Raw genomic sequence first — 27590 nt, forward strand, 5'->3', positions numbered from 1 at the left:
TTGCCGATGCAGCATAAACCCCGGCAGCTGTATGTTATCCATGTCGTCATTCAGCCACGACTCGCTGAAACATAAGATATTACAGTTTTTAATGCCCCGTTGGTAGGGTGATCGTAGCTCGTCTATTTTGTTATCCAATGATTGTACGTTGGCTAATAGGACTGATGGTAGAGGCAGTATACCCATTCGACGTCGGATACTTACAATGCACCCAGACCTACTCCCGCGATATCTCCATCTCTTTCTCATGTGAAAAACAGGGATTTGGTCCTTGTCTAGTGTCTGAAGTAAATCCTTTGCATCCGACTCGTTAAAGAAAAAATCTTTGTCCAGTTGAGTAATCGCTGTTCTGATATCTAGAAGCTATTTTTGGTTATAAGAGACGGTGGCAAAAACATTACGTACAAAATAAGTTACAAATAACGCAAAAAAACACACACAATAGCACAATTGGTTAGGAGACTGTAAAACGTTATCATTCCCAACCTTCAGCTCCATTCAACCCCTCCCGTCTATCTCTTAACGCCATCCATATTGGATTTCTATTTGCCATATACTTTTCAACTGTACTGTTTCACAAAAGTTCTGAACTTTTCTATTCTCTTAATTTCTACAGATTGTAAATTAAAAATAAACATGTTTGCTAAATGTATTGTATTATTGATCGATTGACTATGACTTTTCAGATCACCCAGTAGTGCTACATGGGAAACTGTTGAGTGTGAAAACCCCAGCAGCATTGCAGTTCTTGACACACTCAAACTGGTGCTCCTGGCACCTACTACCATACCCTGTTCAAAGGCACTTAAATATTTTGTCTTATCCATCCACCCTCTGAATAGCAAACATACACAATCCATGTCTTCTTCGGTGAAGTTTAACAGTGATTGGCATCCAATATGTTCCATTTCCACTGAACTATAGTATAGATCCATTACACTTTGCGAAGGGAAAGGGGAACCAAAAATATACATATATTTTAATTACCCTACCAGCTAACCCTATACTCATTAAAACGCATCACCTTTTTCCACTCCTAACCCAATCTGATCCTACCCCAGGCCAACGGCCTGAGAGGACGGGACACTACCGCTCAACACACAATGTAACTCTTCTGAAGTCAAATCTCGTACCCCAAGTACTTATCTGCAGCTGCACCACAATATCTATTTTCTGTGATTTACGTTTCATTTCTACAGTAAAGTTGATAACATTTGCCATGAACACTAAGAAGCCAACCTTATTAAAGCATATATCACTCATTGGCCTATCCCTCTGTGCTGGCACAGATCTACTATTCACAGGGATCCTCTCCGAATCCCTCACCCTTGACCCATCCTCCTCTTCTTTCTTCACTGCCTCAGCATAAGACACCTTCTGCACTACTCTGACTCTAGCTACTTCAACCTGCCTTTGTCGCATCGGACACTTCCGATCCCCAGCATCATGTGCACCCCTGCAGTTGACACACACACCTTTATCCACTGACACTACACAACCCTCTATCCCATGCCCTCCTGCACTCTTCCCACATCTTGGAATCTCCCTCCTACACACTACTGCAACATGACCATAAATGTTGCACCTGAAACAGCGCAGTGGACTTGCCACAAACGCTCTAACAGGGTAACTGATATATCCTAACATAACCTTGTCTGGTAAAGACTGACTTAAGACGACAAACACCAGAAATAGCAAGAAACAGATCTTGACCCAAGTTGCGTCGTGCAGAGCGTCCTGCTCACTCTGATCTGAAGAAACACAAAGAAACATTACAAGTCCACTTAGGGTTACCTTCATCGACTCAATAGCACCCACCATCTTTTCCACCCAACCTGAAACCACCCATGGATCAGCCAAAAGGCCTGGTTCCACCCTCTTCAAAAATCTCACTCCCACTGGACCAAACTTATCTTTATCATAACCATGTCCATCAATGCAAGGCTTGGGCTCCGAGCTCCTCACAACACCTTCTACCACTTCCATTTCACCTCCAGAACTCAAACTGGTGTCCGGCTCACTCTGTTTGAACTTGACACCAATCTTCCTCGATATACCCTCTCACTTGTTATTACTCGCACCAACAGATTCAAACCCATTCTCTGCCTCCCTCAGTCTTTAAAATATTCAGCTTTTCCAAGCCGACATCTCTTTTTAGCAAGAGACCTGCTAAGCCCTGTACTCCCTCTACCTCTTCTTCGATGGGGTTTACCGGCGGTTGGCATCCAATGTTAATGCTGCATTGCCAACACCAGCTGAACAGGGTATTGAATAAGAAACTAAAAACACTTTGCGGGAAGGGGAAAAACGACGTCATACAAAATGAAGCATGTCAACTGAGAAAACCCATCCCACTTCTTCAATCACTGTCCACTCCAAAATACATCCCAACACAGGCTCAGGGGCCTGTGATGGCAGAACATTCACCGATAGGATTTCATGCACGGCCTCGGCTGTGAAATCACGAAGACCCAAAAAATCATTCGGCTGCATTCAAAATGATTCACATTTTCTTAGACTTCTTCTCCGCTTGTGCTGTACAGTTTATGACCATTGCAATCAATAATACAAATTCCACTTTTTAATATGCAGCATTTCACTATCCCTCAGTAGATGAGAAACCTTCACTAGTCGTGGTAGATAAGAATGATAATCAGTCTCTGTCAGTGGTGTAATGTCATTTTTATTAAATCATAATTTCTCATTCAAAATGTGTTCCTACAGCTGTAGGCCTAGCCTATAGAATATTATTACAGAATATGCAGAAAATAAAGGGAAAGGTGGATACCTAGCCAGTTGTCCAATTTAATGTATTAAACTGAAATGTGTCTTCCGCATTTAACCCAACCCCTCTGAATCAGAGAGGTACCGGGGGCTGTCTGAATCGACATCCACGTCTTCAGCGCCCGGGGAACAGTGGGTTGACTGCCTTGCTCAGGGCCAGAACGACAGATTTTTACCTTGTCAGCTCGGGGATTCGATCCAGCAACCTTCCGGTTACTGGCCCAACGCTCTAAATACATCCTCCAATTGGAACGTCGGCCTAAGCCCTACACATATTGTCTCAAGAAAATGTTTTATTTTTAATACCCTCAAACACCAACTTAGGCATACCTCGTTTCAAAATAGGCCATCATCACGGTCAATCGTGAATGATAATTCTTCAGGTTTTATCTGTGAAAAGTCCAGACTGTGTATGCATGCCAATCATTCGATCTCAATCAGTTTCATGGGAATATGCATTTAGATCTGCTTGAATTACTGTTTGGTGAGCAAATTAGAGCAGATGGTGTTAAACTGTTAGTCTTTATTGTATTTTGTTTTAATCAAAGAATATATCCTTCCTTGTGGCCCGCGCTGTTGAGTGTTGGCCGCATTAGGAAAGAAATGTGACTATTCAGCTTCAGCTAACCATAACATCTCACTAGAAATTAAGAGGTGTTTTTGGCGTAAAAGTAGCATTACGCCAAAATAGTAACTATGCTATGCTTTTGTATTAGGCTGTGTTATGTAAAATACTAATTCATCATTTTAGGATCTTGTAGAACATTGATTCAGATTCAGAAATAATTTTCCAGATAGATTTTTCCCAGCTCTGTGTATTCTCAAATTTGAAAGAGTAAGGGAGTGCCGCTCCCTCGTGTTCCGGCAGCATTACTCCCCTGGTCTCTGTATGCATCTGTTTGCTGAAGTATTGAGCAGTGAGAGGTATCATAAGAGATGCCTCCGTTATCTCCACTAACTCTTACCATGCTCCCTCCACAGCTGTCGTTCGGTGTGCATAAGGTTCAGATGAAGTTCCTCCACCTCTTGAGCACAGAGGCCAGTCAGGACATTACCTTCCACTGTCTGAGTGACCCTCCCTTCAGCCCCACAAACACCTACAGTGCTGACGACCCAGTACAGGAGTATCAGGCCAGACCACCAAGGTTCAAAGGATGGAACGGACAGATGTTTGAGGCAGACAGTCTACTTGAACCTCACATGCTACTAGACGAATGCAGGGTAAGGAGTCGGAGAGAGGAAGAGATATATGATGCTTTCACTTCAGACCTGGGCCTGCATTCATAAAGCGTTTCAAAGTAGCATTGCTAATCTAGGATCAGGTCCTCCCTGTCCATGTAATCTTATTCATTATAATCTAAAAGGCAAAACTGATCCTAGATCAGCACTCCTACTTTGAGACATTGTGAATACGGGCATCCATTGTGTGTCTATGACTTCATGTTGTATATTTTCCCTTCTAGATCCAAGATGGCAGCTGGCACCAGTCACGCTTCTTCTTCCATACTCAGGACAGCTACGAGCTCCCCATCATTGATATACAGGAGCAACCTTTGTCACAGTCCAACGATCTGCGCCACCTCGAGGTGGGACCTGTCTGCTTCCTGTGAGGTCAATATCCATCGCTAGCCTGCCTGTCCAAAATATAGACTATAAAAAAAACGAGCATGGCATAAGCAGGCCAAAATGGCTGCTTTCCAAACCAAAGAGAGATCTCTGTACGCCCAAGCAGAGTTGGTCAGGTCTGCTCCCCCACTTGGGAGACCCTTTATGGAGTGTTAGCGAGTGACAAACGCCCTGTCCAATCGATGGCAGATGTCTGTGGAAGAACTCAGTCCATAGGAAACTAGGCCAGCTTACAGTAAGATGGCCTCAGGAGAGCAGTGTATACCAATATTTATCAAATAAATGTGTAAAGTGTGTCTGTTTGGTTTTTGTTTTTCAAAAGGTGCTTGAGTTCGTTGGACAGTTGGTCCCTGAACTCAGGACAGGGCTCATCCACACAACACCGTCCTAAAACTCAAATCCTGTGCCTCGCTCCCTACTGCCCACCCCCATCCTTCTTCTCCCCCATATTCACCCTACCAGCCATCCTCAGAACGGGCCTAGCTATCCGAAGGAAAGCTCTAGGGGCTTTGTAACAGGAATACTGTACAACAAAAGCTTCCTAAGAGTGCAATAGCTTGTGAATTAAGAGTAAGAGATTTCATATTGCAATTTCAATCAAAGGTCAACCGCCAGCTCGGACCGCCATTTTGTTTATTTTTAATGTTTGAATCTGTTGTCCAACACAGCTGGACGTTTACACCTTGGGTAAGTCCAAAATGGCACCATATTCCCTATGTAATGCACTAGGTTTAACCAGGGCACATAGAGCTCAAAAGTAGTGCACTATATCGGGAATATGGTTCTATTTTGGACACTGCCCTTGAAAGACGGTGCTCTACCTCTTGCTTGTATGCCTTCTAAGTATAGGTGCTAGTGTCAAGTAATTTTTTGTCCTTATGTACCGGTTACATCAAGATCTGTATCTGTTGTAAGAGTACTTATTTGAAATTTATATGAAATATTTGTTGATGAATTACATATTTTTTAGCTTTTACTCTTCATTTTATTTGGTAGGTGGTAACGTAACCTATCATTGGTGCTGCAACAGACACAAGAGCGTGAGACATCAGTGAGTTGTAAGACATTTTTCCTGTGTATATTTTGACATTATATGGTTGATTATTTATATCCTTTGTTTTTGTTCACATTACTGTACCCCAATAAATTATACTCTCAGAGATCTATTTGGTCAACTCCAACTTAGTCCAAATAACTATTTATGTAAAAAAATGGTATTTGTATACTATGTACACACATTATGTGACTGTTCATTGTATATGTTCACATTCACTACAATGGGGGTTGATAGCTCATACTGGCAGCTAGCATAGGCCAGAGTCAGAACACATCAGAAATAGCAATGATCTTGCTCTTAAGTTATGTTACGTTGAAAAAAGTGTAATTAAATAAGTAAATGCTCTCGAGGAATAAAGTTAAAATTGTGTAAATATGAAATATATTGACATTAAATAAATGAAATGTTTTAATCCCAAAATAGTAAATACCGTCTTGTTATTTCGTTGATGTTCATAACAGTATTTCTGAAGTCCAACAATGACCTGGTTAAAAACTGCAATTAGAGATAGCTACTTATCATTAGCAGCACAACTTCAGATTTCCCATAAGTCTGTATTATTTTTCCAAATTCTGAGAAGTCCAAGTCCAACACGCCCCTCTGGCATCAAACTTGAAAATCTGTTTTTCATTGAAATGGTTTGAATTCTTGACACCCACTCTCCCAGTTCCAGCAACATTTAAACTTTGCTGGAAGCTGTATATATACTGGTAACATGGAGAGTTACTGGTAATAAGGAGTTTTTTTCTGATTTAAAAACAATGCATGCAATGTAGGCTACATATAAACATCACTTGGGCTTTTCCTTCTTAACACAATACTAGCATGGACCTTTAAACTTGACATAGATGCTATGGCATGACAAGCACTGCTAACATGGATAGGGACAAAGCAAATAAACCAAGAGAAACAAAATGGCTGACTTCTCTTGAGATAGATACTAAGAACAGTTTGGATTCAGATGTTTGCTCTTGTTTGACCCGCCTTGGATACTGTTGCATTTGTCTCCTCCCAACAAAGATACAAGAAAAACAATGCATATTTTGTTATTTTCTTTTCATTAGACATCAGCTCATCTCTCCTGGGCCTGGTCAGTGTGGGTTAGAAAGGCTTTAGTGTAATAATAGTCAGCTTCAGTCCTCAGAACACAGCTCCTATTGGTGTACATGGGCCTACACACACACTCACACAGAGTAAGAGAGAGAGGCTGGCTGACAGGCTGACATGAAGCACATGATAGAGAGAGGGGGGATCTTCCACGCATCAAATGTCCTATATTACATGAATACCAACACCAGGGGGCGCTTTTGTGCATTGTCAAGACAAACCGGAATACATCCGTCACATCTTTTCTCCACGTGTAGCGGAAGACGGTAAACTTCAGACTGCTTTGATTGAAACAGAGCTTCGAGAGAGTAATTTCTAGAAATGTGTACAAGTATGCTGCCTTCGGTGGATACAGTCGGAGCTTCTGAAAGCCACGTCGAGAATGACAGTCTGGGAGACGAACTCAAAGGAAAGAAAATAAAACTATCCCTGGCAAAGTAAGAAGGCAGCTAGCTAGCTAAGCTAACGCTTGGTGGGCTAGATGGCGTCTAGCTCAATAACACAGCAAGCTAGCTTACCTAGGCATAGTGATTACTATTTTACCTTGCTATGTCTCTGAACGTATGTAAAATAATTGTGGCAGGTTATATTTGTCGCTAAAATAACAAGCTATCAGGAAAGCACATGGGTTACCACGTGCTGTGATGTCCACGCCCCTTTGAGTCTGGCGATGTTGAGTGTTTGTTGAACATAATTTATCATTTAATCCCTACAGTTGTGGTGTGTGTGGCTCTGAAGTGGCGAATTATAGATGTCCCGGCTGTCTCAAACACTCGTGCAGGTAAGAGGAGAGACATCTGGTGCATCTCAATAGTATAAAGTGACTTGCTCTCCCTTTATTCATGTGCACTGATAGGAAAGACAATGGGAAGCTCTCAATTCTATATTCCTCGTGTCCTTTCTTTTCGTCTCCTTCTTAAAACTCAAGCTGTTTATAAGACTATGGCTGTGTGTCCCCTAAATGGCACATTCTCCCCTATAGGTCTATTGCTCTACTCAGGCTCTGGTCAAAAGTACTGCCAACCAGCCCTGGTCAAAGGTAGTCTACTATATAGGGGACATGGTGCCATTTGGGGCTTAACCCATCTCCCCTGGTGTTTAACAACCTCTACTTATTTTAATATCAAGATGGAAACAATTTATCTTAAGGTTTTTATAACAATGTCAGTGTTTAATTAATTATTTTTTTTTTAATTAAGATTTGGTGGTGGGCTAGACTGCACCTCCAATGTCAGAAATTGATTGGGTAACCCTTCTACAGCCAAGACTACAGTAAAGCTGAAAATCCTTTGGTTAGGCCTAGGCTATGTAACAAAAATGTAAAGGTAGACTATTCTTGAGCGCTGTCTGTGTAGGTATGTACAAGTATGGATGGACATGTCCAGGTGATTAATCTCAGCTGTGGTATGAAGGTATCAAATCCAAGTCCCAGAAAGCAAGTGAAGCCTACTTAGAAATACCTTTCAGCTTTCAATCTCAGCCTGAATGGCACTATCAAAATTGCTCCTTCACATCTCAATAAGATTTAGAGGTAATTTGCACATTTCTCAAATGGCTCCCAATTGTTTTGGGCAGCCATTGACATTCCCCAAATAGTTTGTGGAGATGGTCTGAAAGACCCCTGCCAAGTACCTCTCTGTCAGCAAGTGTCTGAAATGGATTGTGATTTGTGAATATCTGTGTTAGGATCACATCCCAACTGTTCATTAAAAGAAACAAGGCCCCTAGAGAGAACCACACCAAATCCCTTGACATTATTATGGATGTTTTCTTTTAGAGACCGCAGTCCTACCACGGATGAAAATGGGACTACAGATTCAAATTAGCTACACTACATATGTGGACACCTGCTCGTTGAACATCTCATTCCAAGATCATGGACACTAATATGGAGTTGGTCCCTCATTTGCTGCTTATAACAGCCTTCACTCTTCTGGGAATGCTTTCCACTAGATTTCTGTATGGACCTTGTTTTGTGCAAAGGGGCATTATCCAGCTGAAACAGGAAAGGGCCTTCCTCAAACATTTGGCACAAAGTTGGAAGCGCAGAATCATCTAGAATGTCATTGTAGAATTGTCAATGTCATTGTATGTTATATCATGAAGATTTCCCTTCAGCGGAACTAAGGGGCCTAGCCCGAACCATGGAAAAACAGCCCCAGAACATTATTCCTCCTCCACCAAACTTTAGTTGGCACTATGCATCCGGGCAGGTAGCATTCTCCTGGCATCTGCCAAACCCAGATTCGTCTGTCGGACTGCCAGTTGGTGAAGCGTGATTCATCACTCCAGAGAACGTGTTTCCACTGCTCCAGAGTCCAATGGCCGCAAGCTTTACACCACTCCAACGCTTGGCATTGCTCATGGTGATCTTAGACTTGTGTGGCTGCTCGGCCATGGAAACCAATTTCATGAAGCTCCTGACAAACAGTTCTTGTGCTGACGTTGCTTCCAGAGGCACTTTGGAACTTATTAGTGAGTGTTGCAACCGAGGACAGACGATTTTTACGCGGTTCAGCACTCGGCGTGCCCGTTCTGTGAGCATGTGTGACATTCCACTTTGCGGCTGAGCCGTTGTTGCTCCTAGACGTTTCCACTTCATAATAAACTCAGCAAAAAAATAAACATCCTCTCACTGTCAACTGTGTTTATTTTCAGCAAACTTAACGTTTAAATATTTGTATGACCATAAGATTCAACAACTGAGACATAAACTGAACAAGTTCCACAGAAATGGAATACTGTGTCCCTGAACAAAGGGGGGTCACAATCAAAATTAACAGTCAGTATCTGGTGTGGCCACCAGCTGCATTAAGTCATGCAGTGCATCTCCTTATGGACTGTACCAGATTTCCCAGTACTTGGTGGAAGAGTGGGGTAACATCTCACAGCAAGGCACCTGCAAGATCCTGGACATTTCTGGGGGGAATGGCTCTAGCCCTCCCCCTCCGATCCAACAGGTCCCAGACGTGCTCAATTTAGATTGAGATCCGGGCTCTTCGTTGGCCACGGCAGAACACTGACATTCCTGTCTTGCAGGAAATCACGCACAGAACGAGCAGTATGGCTGGTGGCATTGTCATGCTGGAGGGTCATGTCAGGATGAGCCTGCAGGAAGTGTACCACATGAGGGAGGAGGATGTCTTCCCTGTAACGCACAGTGTTGAGATTGAGCTTGTTGTCAATGCAGGCAGTCTGATGATGCTGCGACACACCGTCCCAGACCATGACGGACCCTCCACCTCAATCGATCCCACTCCAGAGTACTGGCCTCAGTGTAACGCTCATTCCTTTGACAATAAATGTGAATCCGACCATCACCCCTGGTGAGACAAAACCATGACTCGTCAGTGAAGAGCACTTTTTGCCAGTCCTGTCTGGTCCAGCGACGGTGGGTTTGTGCCCATAGGCTCTGTTGTTACCGGTGATGTCTGGTGAGGACCTGCCTTACAACAGGCCTACAAGCCCTCAGTTCTACAAGCCAAGGCTCTCTCAGCCTATTGCGGGCAGTCTGAGCACTCATGGAGGGATTGTGCTTTCCTGGTGTAACTCGGGCAGTTGTTGCCATCCTGTACCTTTTCCTCAGGTGTGATGTTCAGATGTACCGATCCTGTGCAGGTGTTACACGTGGTCTGCCACTGCGAGGACGATCAGATGTCCGTCCTGTCTCCCTGTAGTTCTGTCTTAGGCGTCTCACAGTACGACCATTGCAATTTATTGCCCTGGCCAAATCTGCAGTCCTCATGCTTCCTTGCAGCATGCCTAAGGCACGTTCACGCAGATGAGCAGGGACCCTGGGCATCTTTCTTTTGGTGTTTTTCAGAGTCAGTAGAAAGGCCTCTTTAGTGTCCTAAGTTTTCATAACTGACTTTACTTAGCTTACTGTCTAAGCTGTTAGTGTCTTAACGACCGTTCCACAGATGCATGTTCATTAATTGTTTATGGTTCATTGAACAAGCATGGGACACAGTGTTTAAACCCTTTACAATGAGATCTGTGAAGTTATTTGGATTTTTACGAATTATCTTTGAAAGACAGGGTCCTGAAAAAGGGACATTTGTTTTTTTGCTGAGTTTAGTAGGACTTACATTTGACCGGGGCAGATCTAGCAGGGCAGAAATTTGATAAACTGACTTGTTGGGAAAGTGGCATCCAATGACGGTGCAACATTGAAAGTCACTGAGCTCTTCAGTAAGGCCACTCTACTGCCAGTGTTTGTCTATAGAGATTGCATGGCTGGGTGCTCGATTTTATACACCTGTCAGCAATGTATGTGGCTGAAATAGCCAAACCCCGCAGCCGGCCGCGACCGGGAGGTCCGTGGGGCGACGCACAATTGGGCTAGCGTCGTCCGGGTTAGGGAGGGTTTGGCCGGTAGGGATTTCCTTGTCTCATCGCTCTCCAGCGACTCCTGTGGCGGGCTGGGCGCAGTGCGCGCTAACCAAGGGGGCCAGGTGCACGGTGTTTCCTCCGACACATTAGTGCGGCTGGCTTCCGGGTTGGAGGCGCGCTGTGTTAAAGAAGCAGTGCGACTTGGTTGGGTTGTGCCTCGGAGGACGCATGGCTTTCGACCTTCGTCTCTCCCGAGCCCGTACGGGAGTTGTAGCGATGAGACAAGATAGTAATTACTAGCGATTGGATACCACGAAAATTGGGGAGAAAAGGGAATAAAAAATTAATAAAAAATAAAAAATAAAAAAAAAGAAATAGCCAAACCCACTAATTTGAATGGGTGTCCACATACTTGTGTGTATGTATATGTTGTATGTGGTTCCTAACAAACAAATACCATGGATGGGATGGATGAAAGGGCCCATTGGGCTGGTTGAAATGAATGTGTGTTTTAAGCCTTGAAGAATGTGACTGACTGCAAAACACCTTTCACATGTGTTGATTAGTATCTATTCTATGTAGGGAATGATTGTCATCAATCCAGAAGAGTGGTTTCAACACATCACTGCACTGGTGTATGTGCTGACCTGATCACCGGAGGTATAGCTTGGATTAGCTTAGGTCAAATAATGAGTGTACATTTGTGGACCTTGGGGTTAGTAATAATATAAACTAGCTAGTGTCAACCAGTTATAGGCCTAACTCCTTTATAGTTCCCATACTCAATCACTCCACACACAGTGAGTCTCAGGTGAAACCGACGCAGAGGATTTCAATCTGTCAGAGGAGAGGAAGAGAAGGGTCTTCCTTCAGTGGCACACAGACATTTCCCAGCAGGCAGTGAGACATCTCCAGATTGATTTACGCCTCCTCTCCATCATTCTGCCTTCTATCCCCAGTCTTCTGTTCTCCATCCTTCCATCCCCAGTCTTCTGTTCTCCATCCTTCCATCCCCAGTCTTCTGTTCTCCATCCTTCTATCCCCAGTCTTCTGTTGTCCAGCCTTCCATCCCCAGTCTTCTGTTCTCCAGCCTTCCATCCCCAGTCTTCTGTTCTCCATCCTTCCATCCCCAGTCTTCTGTTGTCCAGCCTTCTATCCCCAGTCTTCTGTTCTCCATCCTTCCATCCCCAGTCTTCTGTTCTCCATCCTTCTATCCCCAGTCTTCTGTTCTCCATCCTTCCACTCCCAGTCTTCTGTTCTCCATCCTTCCACTCCCAGTCTTCTGTTCTCCAGCCTTCCACTCCCAGTCTTCTGTTCTCCAGCCTTCCACTCCCAGTCTTCTGTTCTCCAGCCTTCCACTCCCAGTCTTCTGTTCTCCAGCCTTCCATCCCCAGTCTTCTGTTCTCCAGCCTTCCATCCCCAGTCTTCTGTTCTCCAGCCTTCCATCCCCAGTCTTCTGTTCTCCAGCCTTCCATCCCCAGTCTTCTGTTCTCCAGCCTTCCATCCCCAGTCTTCTGTTCTCCAGCCTTCCATCCCCAGTCTTCTGTTCTCCAGCCTTCCATCCCCAGTCTTCTGTTCTCCAGCCTTCCATCCCCAGTCTTCTGTTCTCCAGCCTTCCATCCCCAGTCTTCTGTTGTCCAGCCTTCCATCCCCAGTCTTCTGTTGTCCAGCCTTCCATCCCCAGTCTTCTGTTCTCCAGCCTTCCATCCCCAGTCTTCTGTTCTCCAGCCTTCCATCCCCAGTCTTCTGTTGTCCAGCCTTCCATCCCCAGTCTTCTGTTGTCCAGCCTTCCATCCCCAGTCTTCTGTTGTCCAGCCTTCCATCCCCAGTCTTCTGTTGTCCAGCCTTCCATCCCCAGTCTTCTGTTGTCCAGCCTTCCATCCCCAGTCTTCTGTTGTCCAGCCTTCCATCCCCAGTCTTCTGTTGTCCAGCCTTCCATCCCCAGTCTTCTGTTGTCCAGCCTTCCATCCCCAGTCTTCTGTTGTCCAGCCTTCCATCCCCAGTCTTCTGTTGTCCAGCCTTCCATCCCCAGTCTTCTGTTGTCCAGCCTTCCATCCCCAGTCTTCTGTTGTCCAGCCTTCCATCCCCAGTCTTCTGTTGTCCAGCCTTCCATCCCCAGTCTTCTGTTGTCCAGCCTTCCATCCCCAGTCTTCTGTTGTCCAGCCTTCCATCCCCAGTCTTCTGTTGTCCAGCCTTCCATCCCCAGTCTTCTGTTGTCCAGCCTTCCATCCCCAGTCTTCTGTTGTCCAGCCTTCCATCCCCAGTCTTCTGTTGTCCAGCCTTCCATCCCCAGTCTTCTGTTGTCCAGCCTTCCATCCCCAGTCTTCTGTTGTCCAGCCTTCCATCCCCAGTCTTCTGTTGTCCAGCCTTCCATCCCCAGTCTTCTGTTGTCCAGCCTTCCATCCCCAGTCTTCTGTTGTCCAGCCTTCCATCCCCAGTCTTCTGTTGTCCAGCCTTCCATCCCCAGTCTTCTGTTGTCCAGCCTTCCATCCCCAGTCTTCTGTTGTCCAGCCTTCCATCCCCAGTCTTCTGTTGTCCAGCCTTCCATCCCCAGTCTTCTGTTGTCCAGCCTTCCATCCCCAGTCTTCTGTTGTCCAGCCTTCCATCCCCAGTCTTCTGTTGTCCAGCCTTCCATCCCCAGTCTTCTGTTGTCCAGCCTTCCATCCCCAGTCTTCTGTTGTCCAGCCTTCCATCCCCAGTCTTCTGTTGTCCAGCCTTCCATCCCCAGTCTTCTGTTGTCCAGCCTTCCATCCCCAGTCTTCTGTTGTCCAGCCTTCCATCCCCAGTCTTCTGTTGTCCAGCCTTCCATCCCCAGTCTTCTGTTGTCCAGCCTTCCATCCCCAGTCTTCTGTTGTCCATGATGCAACTCTACCCATAGTGAAAGATGGGGTTCTGCTCTTCAATTTTCCAGACCTGCTGTCATGCAACACTGGTTTGCATGAGTTGAATTCAAAATGAGGTGCTTAGTTCTAAATAGTCACTTTATTAAGAAAATTGCAGAGTTTGTATTCTACAATGTGCCTAAATGGATGCTTTGTCCTTGGAAAGACAGCTGATACTGTGTCAGTCTGTTGTGTTCATGGATGAACCAAAACCTCTACACAGCTTCTTTTCTCGCTATAGTTCTAGTGCTGACTACCAGAAGAGCAGACTTTGATAAAATGTTATTTATAAATGTCCTCTTTTATTTTAATCTAGCTTGCCCTGTGTGAAGAAACACAAAGAGGAGTCAGGATGCAGTGGAGTTCGAGATAAGACTGCCTTCGTGGCCCTGTCCAAGATGGATGAGATCAACCTACTCAGCGGTGAGACACTCCCTCTGCTGTGTGTGTGCGCATGCATGCGTGTGTAACGGTCAAAGGTTTGTGGAAGGCATGACTCCCTGGAAAGCAATGATTGTTGCTGAGTGAATGGACTATCCTGGCTAAACAAAGATTCATTGAATTGTGTGTAACTGTGGTCTCCTTTGTGGCCCTGCTAGACTACAGGTTCCTGGAGGACACGGGGAGGCTGGCAGACAGCGCCAACAGAGATTCCCTGGTCCGCGGCCCTCCTGTTAACTTTAGAGTATGTCATTCATTCACCACCTATCATTTAATTGATTGAATTTGTGATATATTTATATCAGACAACTCAACATGGTGAGGGAGAAACTCACATCAACCACAAGTTTGACAGTGGGACAGGCGGGGTGACGGACAGGCGGGTGACTGAGTAGGATGATGATTCCTTCTATCGGGCTCACACCAGAAAGACTTGGAGAGTGTTATGCTTGTCTAAACCGCAATATTGATTTCTATTTTCGTAATTTCTTTGTGTTTCTTGGAGCACACTAGAGCATTTATAACAACTTGCCTCACTAAATCTTTTTTGGAAATGAATTCTTTATATGATTTAAATTGTGTGGTTTTGGGTTTTCTCTCCGTGCCTCCATGGCTCTTCAGGTAACTGTGGTTTGAGCAGAGCTGGAGCCCATAACCACAGACATTCATTGAAAATGGCACTTTCAGGGAGCGACTCAGTCTCCCAGCCCAGTCCTTACCTTACCTGGATTCATTTAAGACTATTACATGCAGAATTTTATAATGGCTTGAGGTAATGTGTTTTTGCTTCGGTCTGGTTCAGTGGTCACAAATCTATCAATAAAATAAGAATGATTCTTCTTAGCGAAAGAGGGGGGGGAAAGTCTGTTTGGCAAGTAATGTGAATGTCTGTCTGGGCTGTGGCCATCTATAACCTTTTACATGTAATGGTCTAATATCATACAAAAAGACTGTAGGAAGGAGCCCAGTGGTTACTGATGGGGTACCTGAATAGCTACCTGTCAGTGTATCTGTTAAACCATTTTCCTCCAGCTAGTTGTAGTCATTTTTAGAGGTCGACCGATTAATTGGAATGGCCGATTTTTAAGTTTTCATAACAATCGGTTATCTGCATTTTTGGACACCGATCATGGCCGATTACATTGCATTCCACGAGGAGACTGCGTGACAGGCTGAATACCTGTTATGCGAGTGCAGCAAGGAGCTGCAAAGTAAGGTGCTAGCTAGCATTAAACGTATCTTATAAAAACAATCAATCTTAACATAATCACTAGTTAACTACACATGGTTGATGATATTACTAGTTTATCTAGCTTGTCCTGCGTTGCATATAATCGATGCGGTGCCTGTTCATTTATCATTGAATCATAGCCTACTTCGCCAAACGGGTGATTTAACGAGCGCATTCGTGAAAAAAAAGCCCTGTCGTTGCACCAATGTGTACCTAACCATAAACATCAACGCCTTTCTTAAAATAATACACAAGTATATATTTTTAAACCTGCATATTTAGTTAATATTGCCTGCTAACATGAATTTCTTTAACCAGGGAAATGTCACTTTTCTTGCGTTCTGTGCAACAGAGTCAGGGTATATGCAGCAGTTTGGGCTGCCTGGCTCGTTGCGAACTGTGTGAAGACTTTTTTCCTAACAAAGACAGCCAACTTCGCCAAACGGGGGATGATTTAACAAAAGCGCATTTGCGAAAAAAGCACAATCGTTGCACAATCGAATGTACCTAACCATAAAAACATCAATGCCTTTCTTAAAATCAATACTCGGAAGTATGTTTTTTTTAAACCTGCATATTTCGTTAAAAGAAATCCAGGTTAGCAGGCAATATTAAACTCGGGAAATTGTGTCACTTCTCTTGCGTTCATTGCACGCAGAGTCAGGGTATATGCAACAGTTTGGGCCGCCTGGCTTGTTGCGAACTAATTTGCCAGAATTTTACGTAATTATGACATAACATTGAAGGTTGTGCAATGTAACAGGAATATTTAGACTTATGGATGCAACCGTTAGATAAAATACGGAACGGTTCCGTATTTCACTGAAAGAATAAATGTTTTGTTTTCGAAATTATAGTTTCCAGATTTGACCATATTAATGACCTAAGACTCGTATTTCTGTGTGTTATAATTAAGTCTATGATTTGATAGAGCACTCTGATTGAGTGGTGGTAGGCAGCAGCAGGATCGTAAGCATTCATTCAAACAGCACTTTCGTGCGTTTGCCAGCAGCTCTTCGCTGTGCTTCAAGCATTGCGCTGTTTATGACTTCAAGCCTATCAACTCCCGAGATTAGGCTAGTGTAACCGATGTGAAATGGCTAGCTAGTTAGCGGGGTGTGCGCTAATAGCGTTTCAATCGGTGACGTCACTCGCTCTGAGACCTTGAAGGGCCGCGGCTTTTGTGGAACGATGGGTAACGATGCTTCGAGGGTGACTGTCGATGTGTTCCTGGTTCGAGCCCAGGTAGCGGCGAGGAGATGGACGGAAGCTATACTGTTACACTGGCAATACTAAAGTGCCTATAAGAACATCCAATAGTCAAAGGTATATGAAATACAAATGGTATAGAGAGAAATAATCCTATAATTCCTATAATAACTACAACCTAAAACTTCTTACCTGGGAATATTGAAGACTCGTGTTAAAGGGAACCACAAGCTTTCATATGTTCCAAATTGAACATGTTTGATTATTTAATTGAGGCTAAATTGATTTTATTGATGTATTATATGAAGTTAAAATAAGTGTTCATTCAGTATTGTTGTAATTGTCATTACAAATAAATAAAATCGGTATCTGCATTTTTTGGTCCTCCAATTATCGGTATCGGGGTTGAAAAATCATAATCGGTCGACCTCTAGTCATTATGGTGCTAACCAAGTACTACTAAGGAAAGGGGTATCCTTTAAAATCAAGGTGAGGAGAAGGAGTTATTGTGTCATTAGGTTCTGAGCCAAGAACAGCCATTTCTAGGTTACTTCCTATTTTTGTAGATTTTTTTGTTGTCAATTAACCAGTTGCTTAACCAGGTAGTTAAGAGCAGATGTTTGTTTATGTAATGTCCTCGCTTGCTCTCCGCTCTCCAGGCTAAGAGACTGACAGCCCAGGCGAGGAGGCTGAACATCACGTTGAGGTTCCTTCCCAACACATTCACCAGGAGCAGAGAGAACTCCACCATCTGTCTCAAGAAGTAGGTTCCTCTTAGACATCAGGGCCATGTTCTGTAGGACACAACATACTAAAGTGTTTTATAACAGTTGTTTTTGGCTCAGCGAAGAAAGGCAATGTTTGCGTCCCCTCTAAGAGGACCTCTAAACATTCAGGTGGCTCTTTGACTTTAAAAACAACTTCTATTTTCAGTAAGGTGGTTGAGGATCCTTGTGTTGAGAGCAGAAGTGTTTCTCTGCCACAGGATGGCGCTCTTAAGTTTTCACAATTCCTCACATGCAAAAACACTTGTTTTTAAAGGTTATGTGTCTCTGGGGCATCAGTCCTCTGCATGTTTATGAAGGCACTACTCAACTCTGTATACCTGGCATGTGCTGTTCAGTCTTTAAAAGGCCTTACAGCTCATTTGTGTGTGTGTGTCAGCTCAGGCAAATTTTGGACATGTGGGACAAAGACTTGAAGCAACGTTTGATTAGTCACTGGTGTGGAGTAATGTATTGCTGCCTGTAGCCTTCTGACCGGCTATGTAGGCTAAACCAACCCTGTCCATATGTCCTGGCCTCTCTGGGGGCATCATCATTTCCAACTTGTGATGTTTCACTGGACTTGGTGTGTTTCTATAGCAACCTGCTACCCCACCACTCATGAGTGTAAGAGACCTGCCATAGCCTTAATCCCAGACATGTTTTCCTTTGTTCCCCATTCCCTCCATTTCTCATTCCTTTTCCATTTTCCTGGATTTCCTGCTGTGCTGCAGGTGGTCCCGTCTTTCCATATTTGACAACTTTTCCTGAAGGGATATCGTTCTGCTATTTCCTCTCTCTCTCGCTCCACCCCACATGGAAGGAAACAAACATTTAACCCACAAGTTAACTAAAAAAAACAGAACCTCTGTAATGTCAATCAAAGCTGTCCCTGAACGAAGTTAATGTTAGCCAGTCCACTCTTTTCCATTCTAAATATAATTCCCCTCAGGCCATATAATTCCCCTCAGGCCATATAATTCCCTACTGGCGTTTGTAGTACTAATTTGTGCATTATTGCCAGAAGGTAAGACCGCATTATGTAAGGTGAGCAAAGTAGCCAGGCTCCTTTCTCTTCCGGAAGACATAGCCTAGTATCTGGTTTTACATATGGATAGAACACTAATTTAGGGTTAAATGCATAGAAATGAAATGACTGATGAATAAATGGTTATGGTTAGTGGTTACATTCTAAATATCATGCAGTCAGTGTGCATACAGTTCTATCTTAGGAGTTTTCAAGGAAGAGACAGTTTATTTCCTATCCTTAGAGAATCCTCATCTAAGGATGTCGACTAAACGGAGACTGGGACTAAGGGTGTCAACTAAACGGAGACTGGGTCTAAGGGTGTCGACTCAACGGAGACCGGGTCTAAGGGTGTCGACTCAACGGAGACTGGGCCTAAGGGTGTCGACTCAACGGAGACCGGGCCTAAGGGTGTCGACTCAACGGAGACTGGGCCTAAGGGTGTCGACTCAACGGAGACTGGGCCTAAGGGTGTCGACTCAACGGAGACTGGGCCTAAGGGTGTCGACTCAACGGAGACTGGGCCTAAGGGTGTCGACTCAACGGAGACTGGGCCTAAGGGTGTCGACTCAACGGAGACTGGGCCTAAGGGTGTCGACTCAACGGAGACTGGGCCTAAGGGTGTCGACTCAACGGAGACTGGGCCTAAGGGTGTCGACTCAACGGAGACTGGGCCTAAGGGTGTCGACTCAACGGAGACTGGGCCTAAGGGTGTCGACTCAACGGAGACTGGGCCTAAGGGTGTCGACTCAACGGAGACTGGGCCTAAGGGTGTCGACTCAACGGAGACTGGGCCTAAGGGTGTCGACTCAACGGAGACTGGGCCTAAGGGTGTCGACTCAACGGAGACTGGGCCTACGGGTGTCGACTCAACGGAGACTGGGCCTACGGGTGTCGACTCAACGGAGACTGGGCCTAAGGGTGTCGACTCAACGGAGACTGGGCCTAAGGGTGTCGACTCAACGGAGACTGGGCCTAAGGGTGTCGACTCAACGGAGACTGGGCCTAAGGGTGTCGACTCAACGGAGACTGGGCCTAAGGGTGTCGACTCAACGGAGACTGGGCCTAAGGGTGTCGACTCAACGGAGACTGGGCCTAAGGGTGTCGACTCAACGGAGACTGGGTCTAAGGGTGTCGACTCAACGGCAGCAGCAGGAGAAAATGGGTTTGAGAATGTACTTTGCATTATATAATAAGTAGATGTTTGAGCAGTGTGACTGCAGATGGTTAGTGACATATTCATGCTACACACACATGCTGCCAGAGAGAGGCCATCATTACACACACACACACACACACAGAGGCAGTCCTTACACACACACATACACGCACACAGAGGGAATCATAATTAGTGGCCAGCTATAGAGGCTTTTATCCTGGGCTTAGGTGTGTGCACAGCCACATGCACTGACGTGCGTGCGCCTGCCTGCCCCTCCCTGGTGACTGATGTCAAAACAGGTTACGGGTACACTAAAAGTGTTGAACTAGAAATGACAGGCCTGCGCTACTTTTTAAACCAATTCAACCAGTGGTACACATATGTAATAGTTGGCATGGGGAATAGTGCCGTTTGGAATTCACGCTGTACTCTTGTTCAAAAGTCAGCTGATTTATTTGTGGCTTCACTGGCTTGCAAACAGATCAGTTCATTTTTTTAGTGTAATAATATGAATTGTGGTTTGGAAATGTTTGGTGGCCTCCTGTTAGCAATGTTTTGTTCCCTTCTCTCAAGAAGAAGCTTGTCAAAGTTTTGTTCCCTTCTCTCAAGAAGAAGCTTGTCAAAGTTTTGTTCCCTTCTCTCAAGAAGAAGCTTGTCAAAAGTTTTGTTCTCTTCTCTGCTGAAGAGTCAGCTTGGCTAATGTTTATCATCTTTCTTCCCCTTTGTTTTACTTTTCTGGATGGAAGACAAAACTGTTACTTACTAGCAATTGATCACATACACACATGCATACATGCACAAATACACGCACACAACCGTTCACAAGTTTGGGGTCCCTTAGACATTTCCTTGTTTTTGAAAGAAAAGCAAAAAAAAGTGTTCATTAAAGTAACATCAAATTGATCAGAAATAGTGTAGACATTGTTAATTTTGTAAATTACTATTGTAGCTGAATCCAAGTTGATCATTTTAAAAGGCTAATTGATCATTAGAAAACCCTTTTGCAATTGTTAGCACAGCTGAAAACTTGTTCTGATTTTAAAGAAGCAATAAAACTGTCTGCCTTTAGACTAGTTGAGTATCTGGAGCATCAGCATTTGTGGGTTTGATTTACAGGCTCAAAATGGCCAGAAACAAAGACCTTTCTCTTGAAACTCAACAATCTATTCTTGTTCTGAGAAATGAAGGCTATTCCGTGCGAGAAATTGCCAAGGAACTGAAGACCTCACACAAAGCTGTGTAATACTCCCTTCACAGAACAGTGCAAACTGACTCTAACCAGAATAGAAAGGAGTAGGAGGCCCCGGTGCACAACTGAGCAAGAGGACAAGCACATTAGTGTGTCTAGTTTGAGTAACAGATGCCTCACAAGTCCTCAACTGGCAGCTTCATTAAATACTACCTGCAAAACACCAGTCTCAACATCAACAGGGAAGAGGTGATTCTGGGATGCTGGCCTTCTAGGCAGAGCACGAGCTCTGGTTGGGGACTCCGTGTGTGTTACATACACACATTCAAAAGTTTGGGGTCACTTCGAAAGAAACACCCTTTTTTTTTCTTGTCCATTTAAAATAACATCAAATTGATCAGAATTGGGGCTGTCTAGTTTCCCTTTTATTTGTGGGAGCTAAAGTCACCTTCTGAAATGACAATGCAATGATATTCTGTCCGTGATGGCTGCGTTTCTGCATTTAGAACCCCATAATGCCATTGCCACCCCATTCCCCTAGACTCTTTAACAATTTCATGCAATGGGGTATAGCAGCCATACACATCATGTGTAGCAGCTCATAGGTGCCTGATAACCAGCTATCGAGCCAGCCATTAGATCATTCATTTAACTGCAACCCACGTGTTTGATAAACATATTGTGTTTGTGGAATCCTTGTTGGCAGTTTATTTGGGCACACATACTGATGCTGGCTTCTATCAGTTGTATAATATTCTTCTATCTGCATTCACCCTCCTCAGCGATCTATTTTAGAAATGATTACAGTGTGTGAGGTCACTGCGTTGGTAGATATGTTATTTGTTATGCGTCAGGGCCTCAAGGCTTCCATATGTTTTCATATTATGGATGCCAGTTGTTAGGCTCTTGTTTGTTATACAGTACTAAATATAGAACATTTTAATAATAAAGTTTGTCATGAAAACAGAACTTAGACATTGAGACCATGGAACTGTGGTTGCCATAAGTTTGTGCTTGATAAGTGTTGTCGTAGTGCTGCCCAGTGATATGACTGGAGAGAATAAGACCGGCCACTTGAGACTGATGAGAGATGACCTGCTTACGAATGATAGGAGCCCACTTCTGCACTAGGCTCTGCGTGCGTTCGCGCACACACCATTTTAGTCATTTACACACAGTTGGAAACGCCATGTTATTTCCAGGGCTCTGAGGTTGTTCGAGTTCAACATTTTGTCCTCCAGACAAGCAAAAAAAATTATAATGAATTTAGAGCACACAATATTACTTCCAGAGGCTTCAAAACCACACTGATCACAAGCTGTTCTGCTGCAGAATGTAGAAATCTGCTGTTTGATTCCCCTTCTTCCAAGCCCATTCCCCACTGGGTTGTTGAAAGCAACAAGAGATTTGTAGGAACAGGATTTGGCTTTAGCAACAACGAGTCCAACTAGAAGTTATCGGTCAGTTTTTTGTGTGTTAGTGTTGGGCAGTTAGGACTGTATTGGTCACATACACATGGTTAGCAGATGTTAATGCGAGTGTAGCGAAATGCTTGTGCTTCTAGTTCCGACAGTGCAGTAATATCTAACAAGTAATCTAACAATTCCACATCTAAAGGGATGGAATAGGAATATGTACATAAATATATATGGAAGAACGGCATAGTCAAGATGGTATAAAATACAGTATATACATATGAAATGAGTAATGCAAGATATGTAAACATTATTAAAGTGACTAGTGATCCATTTATTAAAGTGGCCAATGATGTTATGTATGCAGCAGCCTCTGTTAGTGATGGCTGTTTAACAGTCTGATCTCCTTGAGATAGAAGCTGTTTTTCAGTCTCTGTCGCAGCTTTGATGCACCTGTACTGACCTCGCCTTCTGGATGGTAGCAGGGTGAACAGGCAGTGTCTCAGTTGGTTGTTGTCTTTGAAGATCGTTTTGCCCTTCCTGTGACATCGGGTGCTGTAGGTGTCCTTGAGGGCAGGTTGTTTGCCCTCTGTGATGCGTTGTTCAGACCGCACCACCCTCTGTAGAGCCTTGTGGTTTTGGGCAGTGCAGTTGCTGTACCAGGCAGTGATACAGCCCAACAGGATGCTATCAATTGTGTATCTGTAAAAGTTTGTCAGGGTTTTAGGTGACAAGCCAAGTTGAAGAGGCGCTGTTGCGCCTTCACCACATTGTCTGTGTGGGTGGACCATTTCAGTTTGTCTGTGATGTGTATGCTGAGGAACTTAACTTTCCACCTTCTCCACTGCTGTCCCGTCAATGTGGATATAGGGGGGTGCTCCCTTTGCTGTTTCCTGAAGTCCACGATCATCTCCTTTGTCTTGTTGCCGTTGAGTGAGAGGTTGTTTTCCTGACGCAACACTCAGAGTGCCCTCACCTCCTCCCTGTAGACTGTCTCATTGTTGTTTGTAATCAAGCCCACTACTGTTGTGTCGTCTGCAAACGTGATGATTGCGTTGGTGTGCATGGCCACGCAGTCATGGGTGAACAGGGAGTACAGGAGAGGGCTGAGAACGCACCCTTGTGTGGCCCCAGTGTTGAGGATCAACGAAGGGGAGATGTTGTTTTCTACCTTCACCACCTGGGGGCGGCCCGTCAAAGTCCAGCACCCAATTGCACAGGGAGGGTTTGAGACCCAGGGCCTCAAGGTTAATGATGAGCTTGGAGGGTGCTATGGTGTTGAATGCTGAGTGGTAGTCAATGAACAGCATTCTTACATAGGTATTCATCTTGCATAGACACCATGGCTGGAAGGTAAGCAGGAATGCAAGTTGAATGGGCTTTCAATTTGACATTTCTTGATGAACTTGACTTATTACTGCAGACAGAGACGGGCTGACAGACAGGCAAGCAGGGAGACAGAAGACCTATGCCATGCTCTCACTGGGCAGTCAGGCAGTATGTAAACACAAGCTAGTCTTACTCAACTTGATATGTCATCATTCCACCATCTGCCCATTTTTGTCTGTATGGAAAATGCTTGTTGAGTTTCTCTGTGCCATCTTCACTTTTATGACTGACCGTGAGTGAATGATACCACATATTCCTGTATGCAACCCTGGCACAGCCTGAGGTGCATGCTCGCGCCTACACAGCCCTGCCCACCCCCTTTTCCATTGGAGAAAATAGTTTCCTTTCACCCTCAATGCAGAACAATGCCCAAACACCTGGTGTTCCTCCTCTGACTTACCACCCCCCCTTCCACCAAGCCCAGTCTCTGCCAAGCCCAAGCAAACACTCATAAATTCCTCAGCAGCCTAGAGGGGGATGGAATAGCTCTGCACCTGCATAGGGAAGCCCCTCAAACCCTCCCCAACCAAACCCCACTACTTCCTGCTTGCCCCCCCTCGCACGCAGCCTAACCAACCCCCACTTCTGCCTGCTTGCGCCCCAACCTCCCCTTCTGCCCACATCAAGTGGAAACTCATAAGCACATTTTCATTGGATGTTCTGCACACTTCTCATTTGTCAACCCTCCATCTCGCTCTCGCTCTGCTCTGTGTGTTGCACCCCAGAGATTCAGGACCATAGATGTAGATAGACATTGTATCTGTTCCATTATGGCATCTGTGAGAGCATTGATAGTGCCATTGAGGCCATCTCCATTTTGAATTAGTCAATTTTCTTCCGTCGAGTTTTATGGCGGACTACATCTAAAAAGTTGAATTGCCGCACACTTCTGGATTCAAATGAAAAATAAAAATATACTTTATGGGGAAGAAATAACTTACTCCTCACAATTAAATAGTATGTCACCCAAAAGAAAAACAAAACTCTCACTTCTTCCATCCTTCAAAGTTCCATATCTCCCCACTCAGGCTCTGGACATGAGATGTTGGTATGGTTTGACAGCCTTTTATGTAAATCCTTCACCGAGAAGTCCTCTAATCCCAGAAACTGCATCCACAATTTCTGGACTTTGACAGTGCTGTTAATCCCCATAGCCATGAAGACTACAAAGTATGCCGCCTTAACCTGTAGAATATCTGGATCCTGCTGAGGCAACTCCTTGCAGTGACAGCTTATCCACCACCATGGACCCTTCAGAACCATTCGCTCCCTCAATCCTCTAGACAGCCGCTGTATGTGATTATGTTCTGTTTGGCCCTGACCTTAGCCACCTTATTCTCCTTCACCCTCATTGGCCATTCCAAAGATGTAGCAACACGGTTCCCACCATAATTACAACATTTCACACAATCAATACTGATACCACATTCAATATGGTCTTCTCCACAACTTTCACACCTTGTATTCTTCTACAGACAGCGATCACAGACAGCGATCAGACTGCATCAATCTTGGAACAAATGCTCTGACATGGTAATTCATATAACCCAACTTGACCTGGGTAGGGAGGGATTCTCCATTATTTTACTACTTCTGAGTTGGCAAACAAACTGAAAGGGTGCATACTGCCACCTGTAGTGTGTTGTCTGAACGGGTATAAAGGAAAGGTTTGCGATTTACTGCCGGCCACCTGCAATTATGGAATGTTTCAAATCAAATTTTATTTTGAGTTTTAATTCATTGGCTGATCCCTCCTGATGACCCAGATGAAATCATGTGATTCTTTCTTAACCAATAAAGTCCCACCCAGTTGACTACTTCAAAATGGTGAAAGTCCTCAAACATGGTGAAAGTGCCCATGCTATAAATAAGCTATAAGGCCCAAGGGGGTGTAGAATATGGCCAATATACTGGCCATATACCACAAACCTCCGAGGTGCCTTATTGCTATTATAAACTGGTTAACAAAGTAATTAGGGCAGTAAAAATAAATGTTTTGTCATGCCCATGGTATGCGATACCATACCCATGGTATACCGCGGCTGTCAGCCAATAGCATTCAGGGCTCAAACTACCCAGTGTATCATGAGCTTTTGGGCCCTAGAGTCCTCTCAATTTTTATGGTCACAGTTGTGTTGGGTGCGTGTGTATATATTACACACACACACACACACAAGTATGTGTACATCGCTTCAAATGAGTTGATTCTGCCATTTCAGCCACACCCGTTGCTGACCGGTGTATAAAATCGAGCACATAGCCATGCAATCTCAGTAGACAAACAATTTGAAGGGGGTATCCACGTACTTACTGAAGAGCTCAGTGACTTTCAATGTGGCACCACCATAGGACCTTTCCAACAAGTCAGTTCGTCAAATGTCTGCCCTGTTAGAGCTGCCCCGGTCAACTAAGTGCTGTTATTATGAAGTGGAAACGTCTAGGAGCAAGTTCACAGAACGGGACCGCTGAAGTGCGTAACACGTAAAAATCATGTCTTCAGTTGCAACACTCACTACGAGTTCCAAACTGGAAGCAACGTCCGCACAATAACTGTTTTTTCGGGAGCTTCATGAAATTGGTTTGCATGGCCGAGCAGCCACACACACACACACGCCTAAGATCCTCATGCTCAATGCCAAGCGTCTGCTGGAGTGGTGTAAAGCTTGCGGCCATTGGACTCTGGAGCAGTGCAAACGCGTTCTCAGGAGTAATGAATCACGCCAAATCTGGGTTTGGCGGATGCTAGGACAACGCAATCTGCCCGAATGCATAGTGCCAACTGTAAAGTTTTGGTGGAGGAGTAATAATGGTCTGGGGCTGTTTTTCATGGTTCGGGCTAGGCCTCTTAGTTCCCAGGGAAGGGAATCTTAACGCTACAGCATACAATGACATTCTAGACGATACTGTGCTTCACACTTTGGCAACAGTTTGGGGAAAGCCTTTTCCTGTTTTAGCATGACAATGCCCCCGTGCATAAAGCGAGGTCTTATACAGGAAGGGTTTGTCGATCGGTTTGGAAGAACTTGATTGACCTACAGAGCCCTGACCTCAACCCCATTGAACACCTTTGCAATGAATTGGAAAGCGGACTGCGAGCCGGTTCTAATCGCCCAACACCAGTGTCCGACCTCACTAATGCTCTTGTTGCTGAATGGAAGTAAGTCCCCGCATAAATGTTCAAACATCTAGTGGAACGCCTTCAAAGATGAGTGGAGGCTGTTATAGCAGCAAAGGGCGAACAGTAACAGGGGTACCAACTCCACATTAATGCCCATGATTTTGGAATGAGATTTTTGACAAGCAAGGGTCTACGTACTTTTGGTCATGTAGTGTATGCCATGGTCACCCCCATGACAACTCTGACTCAATCCACACATCGAGCTAGACACATACACAGCATTAGTCGTACATTGGCGTTAAATACTTTTTCTATGTCTCTTGAATGCAAAATAGTTTGTTTTAGCTCAGAGACAAAGCGCTGGTATCTGCAAGCAGACCACTACCAACTGCTGATTTTGAAAATGTTATTATTTATCGTTTATCTCCCTCTTTCTGTTTTGTCCTTTAGGGAGAATCGTTTCCTATGGCACCTGCAGCTCCTGTTCCCTCAGAGCAGCTCAGAGTTCACTGAGAGAAGGTTAGTGGTGTGTGTGCCTGCCTGCCTACTTGTCCGGTGGCATCTCTGCCAGAACAGTCTTTAGGAACCCTGTTAATACCAGTTGATGTCAGAGTCCAGGGGTTGGAACCTGCAATAGAGAACAGCCAGATCCTTGGACAGTGACTTTACTGTTGCCAGAGGATTGTCTCAGCACCCATGTATCTTCTAATGGTGAGGATGATTGGTGATGTAGATCGTTAGCCCTCTGTATTAAAACCACTCCAAGAACGTCATCGATCTTCATCACGGTTTGGTTCCTTGGCACTTGATTGGTTGGTTGTTCACTCTCTTTTTCTGTCAATCGTTTCTTGCCCTCTCTC

The 27590-nt window shown here is 44.6% G+C and overlaps 2 protein-coding genes across 2 annotated transcripts in view; both read left to right on the plus strand.

Annotated features, from left to right (window-relative positions):
• LOC129810766 (collagen alpha-1(XXIV) chain-like) overlaps positions 1–5894 on the plus strand; it is a 234889-nt gene extending 228995 nt beyond the window's left edge. The window contains exons 59-60 of the mRNA XM_055861629.1: positions 3766–4005; positions 4248–5894. Of these exons, the coding sequence (XP_055717604.1) occupies positions 3766–4005; positions 4248–4394 (387 nt within the window). The 3' untranslated portion in view covers positions 4395–5894. The remainder of the gene's footprint in view (positions 1–3765; positions 4006–4247) is intronic.
• An 886-nt stretch (positions 5895–6780) lies between these two features.
• znhit6 (zinc finger HIT-type containing 6) overlaps positions 6781–27590 on the plus strand; it is a 42091-nt gene continuing 21281 nt past the window's right edge. The window contains exons 1-6 of the mRNA XM_055861631.1: positions 6781–7011; positions 7290–7355; positions 14105–14211; positions 14388–14473; positions 17329–17432; positions 27181–27249. Of these exons, the coding sequence (XP_055717606.1) occupies positions 6896–7011; positions 7290–7355; positions 14105–14211; positions 14388–14473; positions 17329–17432; positions 27181–27249 (548 nt within the window). The 5' untranslated portion in view covers positions 6781–6895. The remainder of the gene's footprint in view (positions 7012–7289; positions 7356–14104; positions 14212–14387; positions 14474–17328; positions 17433–27180; positions 27250–27590) is intronic.

The sequence above is a fragment of the Salvelinus fontinalis genome, chromosome 14 (genome assembly GCF_029448725.1).
Source record: "Salvelinus fontinalis isolate EN_2023a chromosome 14, ASM2944872v1, whole genome shotgun sequence".
NCBI classification, from domain to species: domain Eukaryota; kingdom Metazoa; phylum Chordata; class Actinopteri; order Salmoniformes; family Salmonidae; genus Salvelinus; species Salvelinus fontinalis.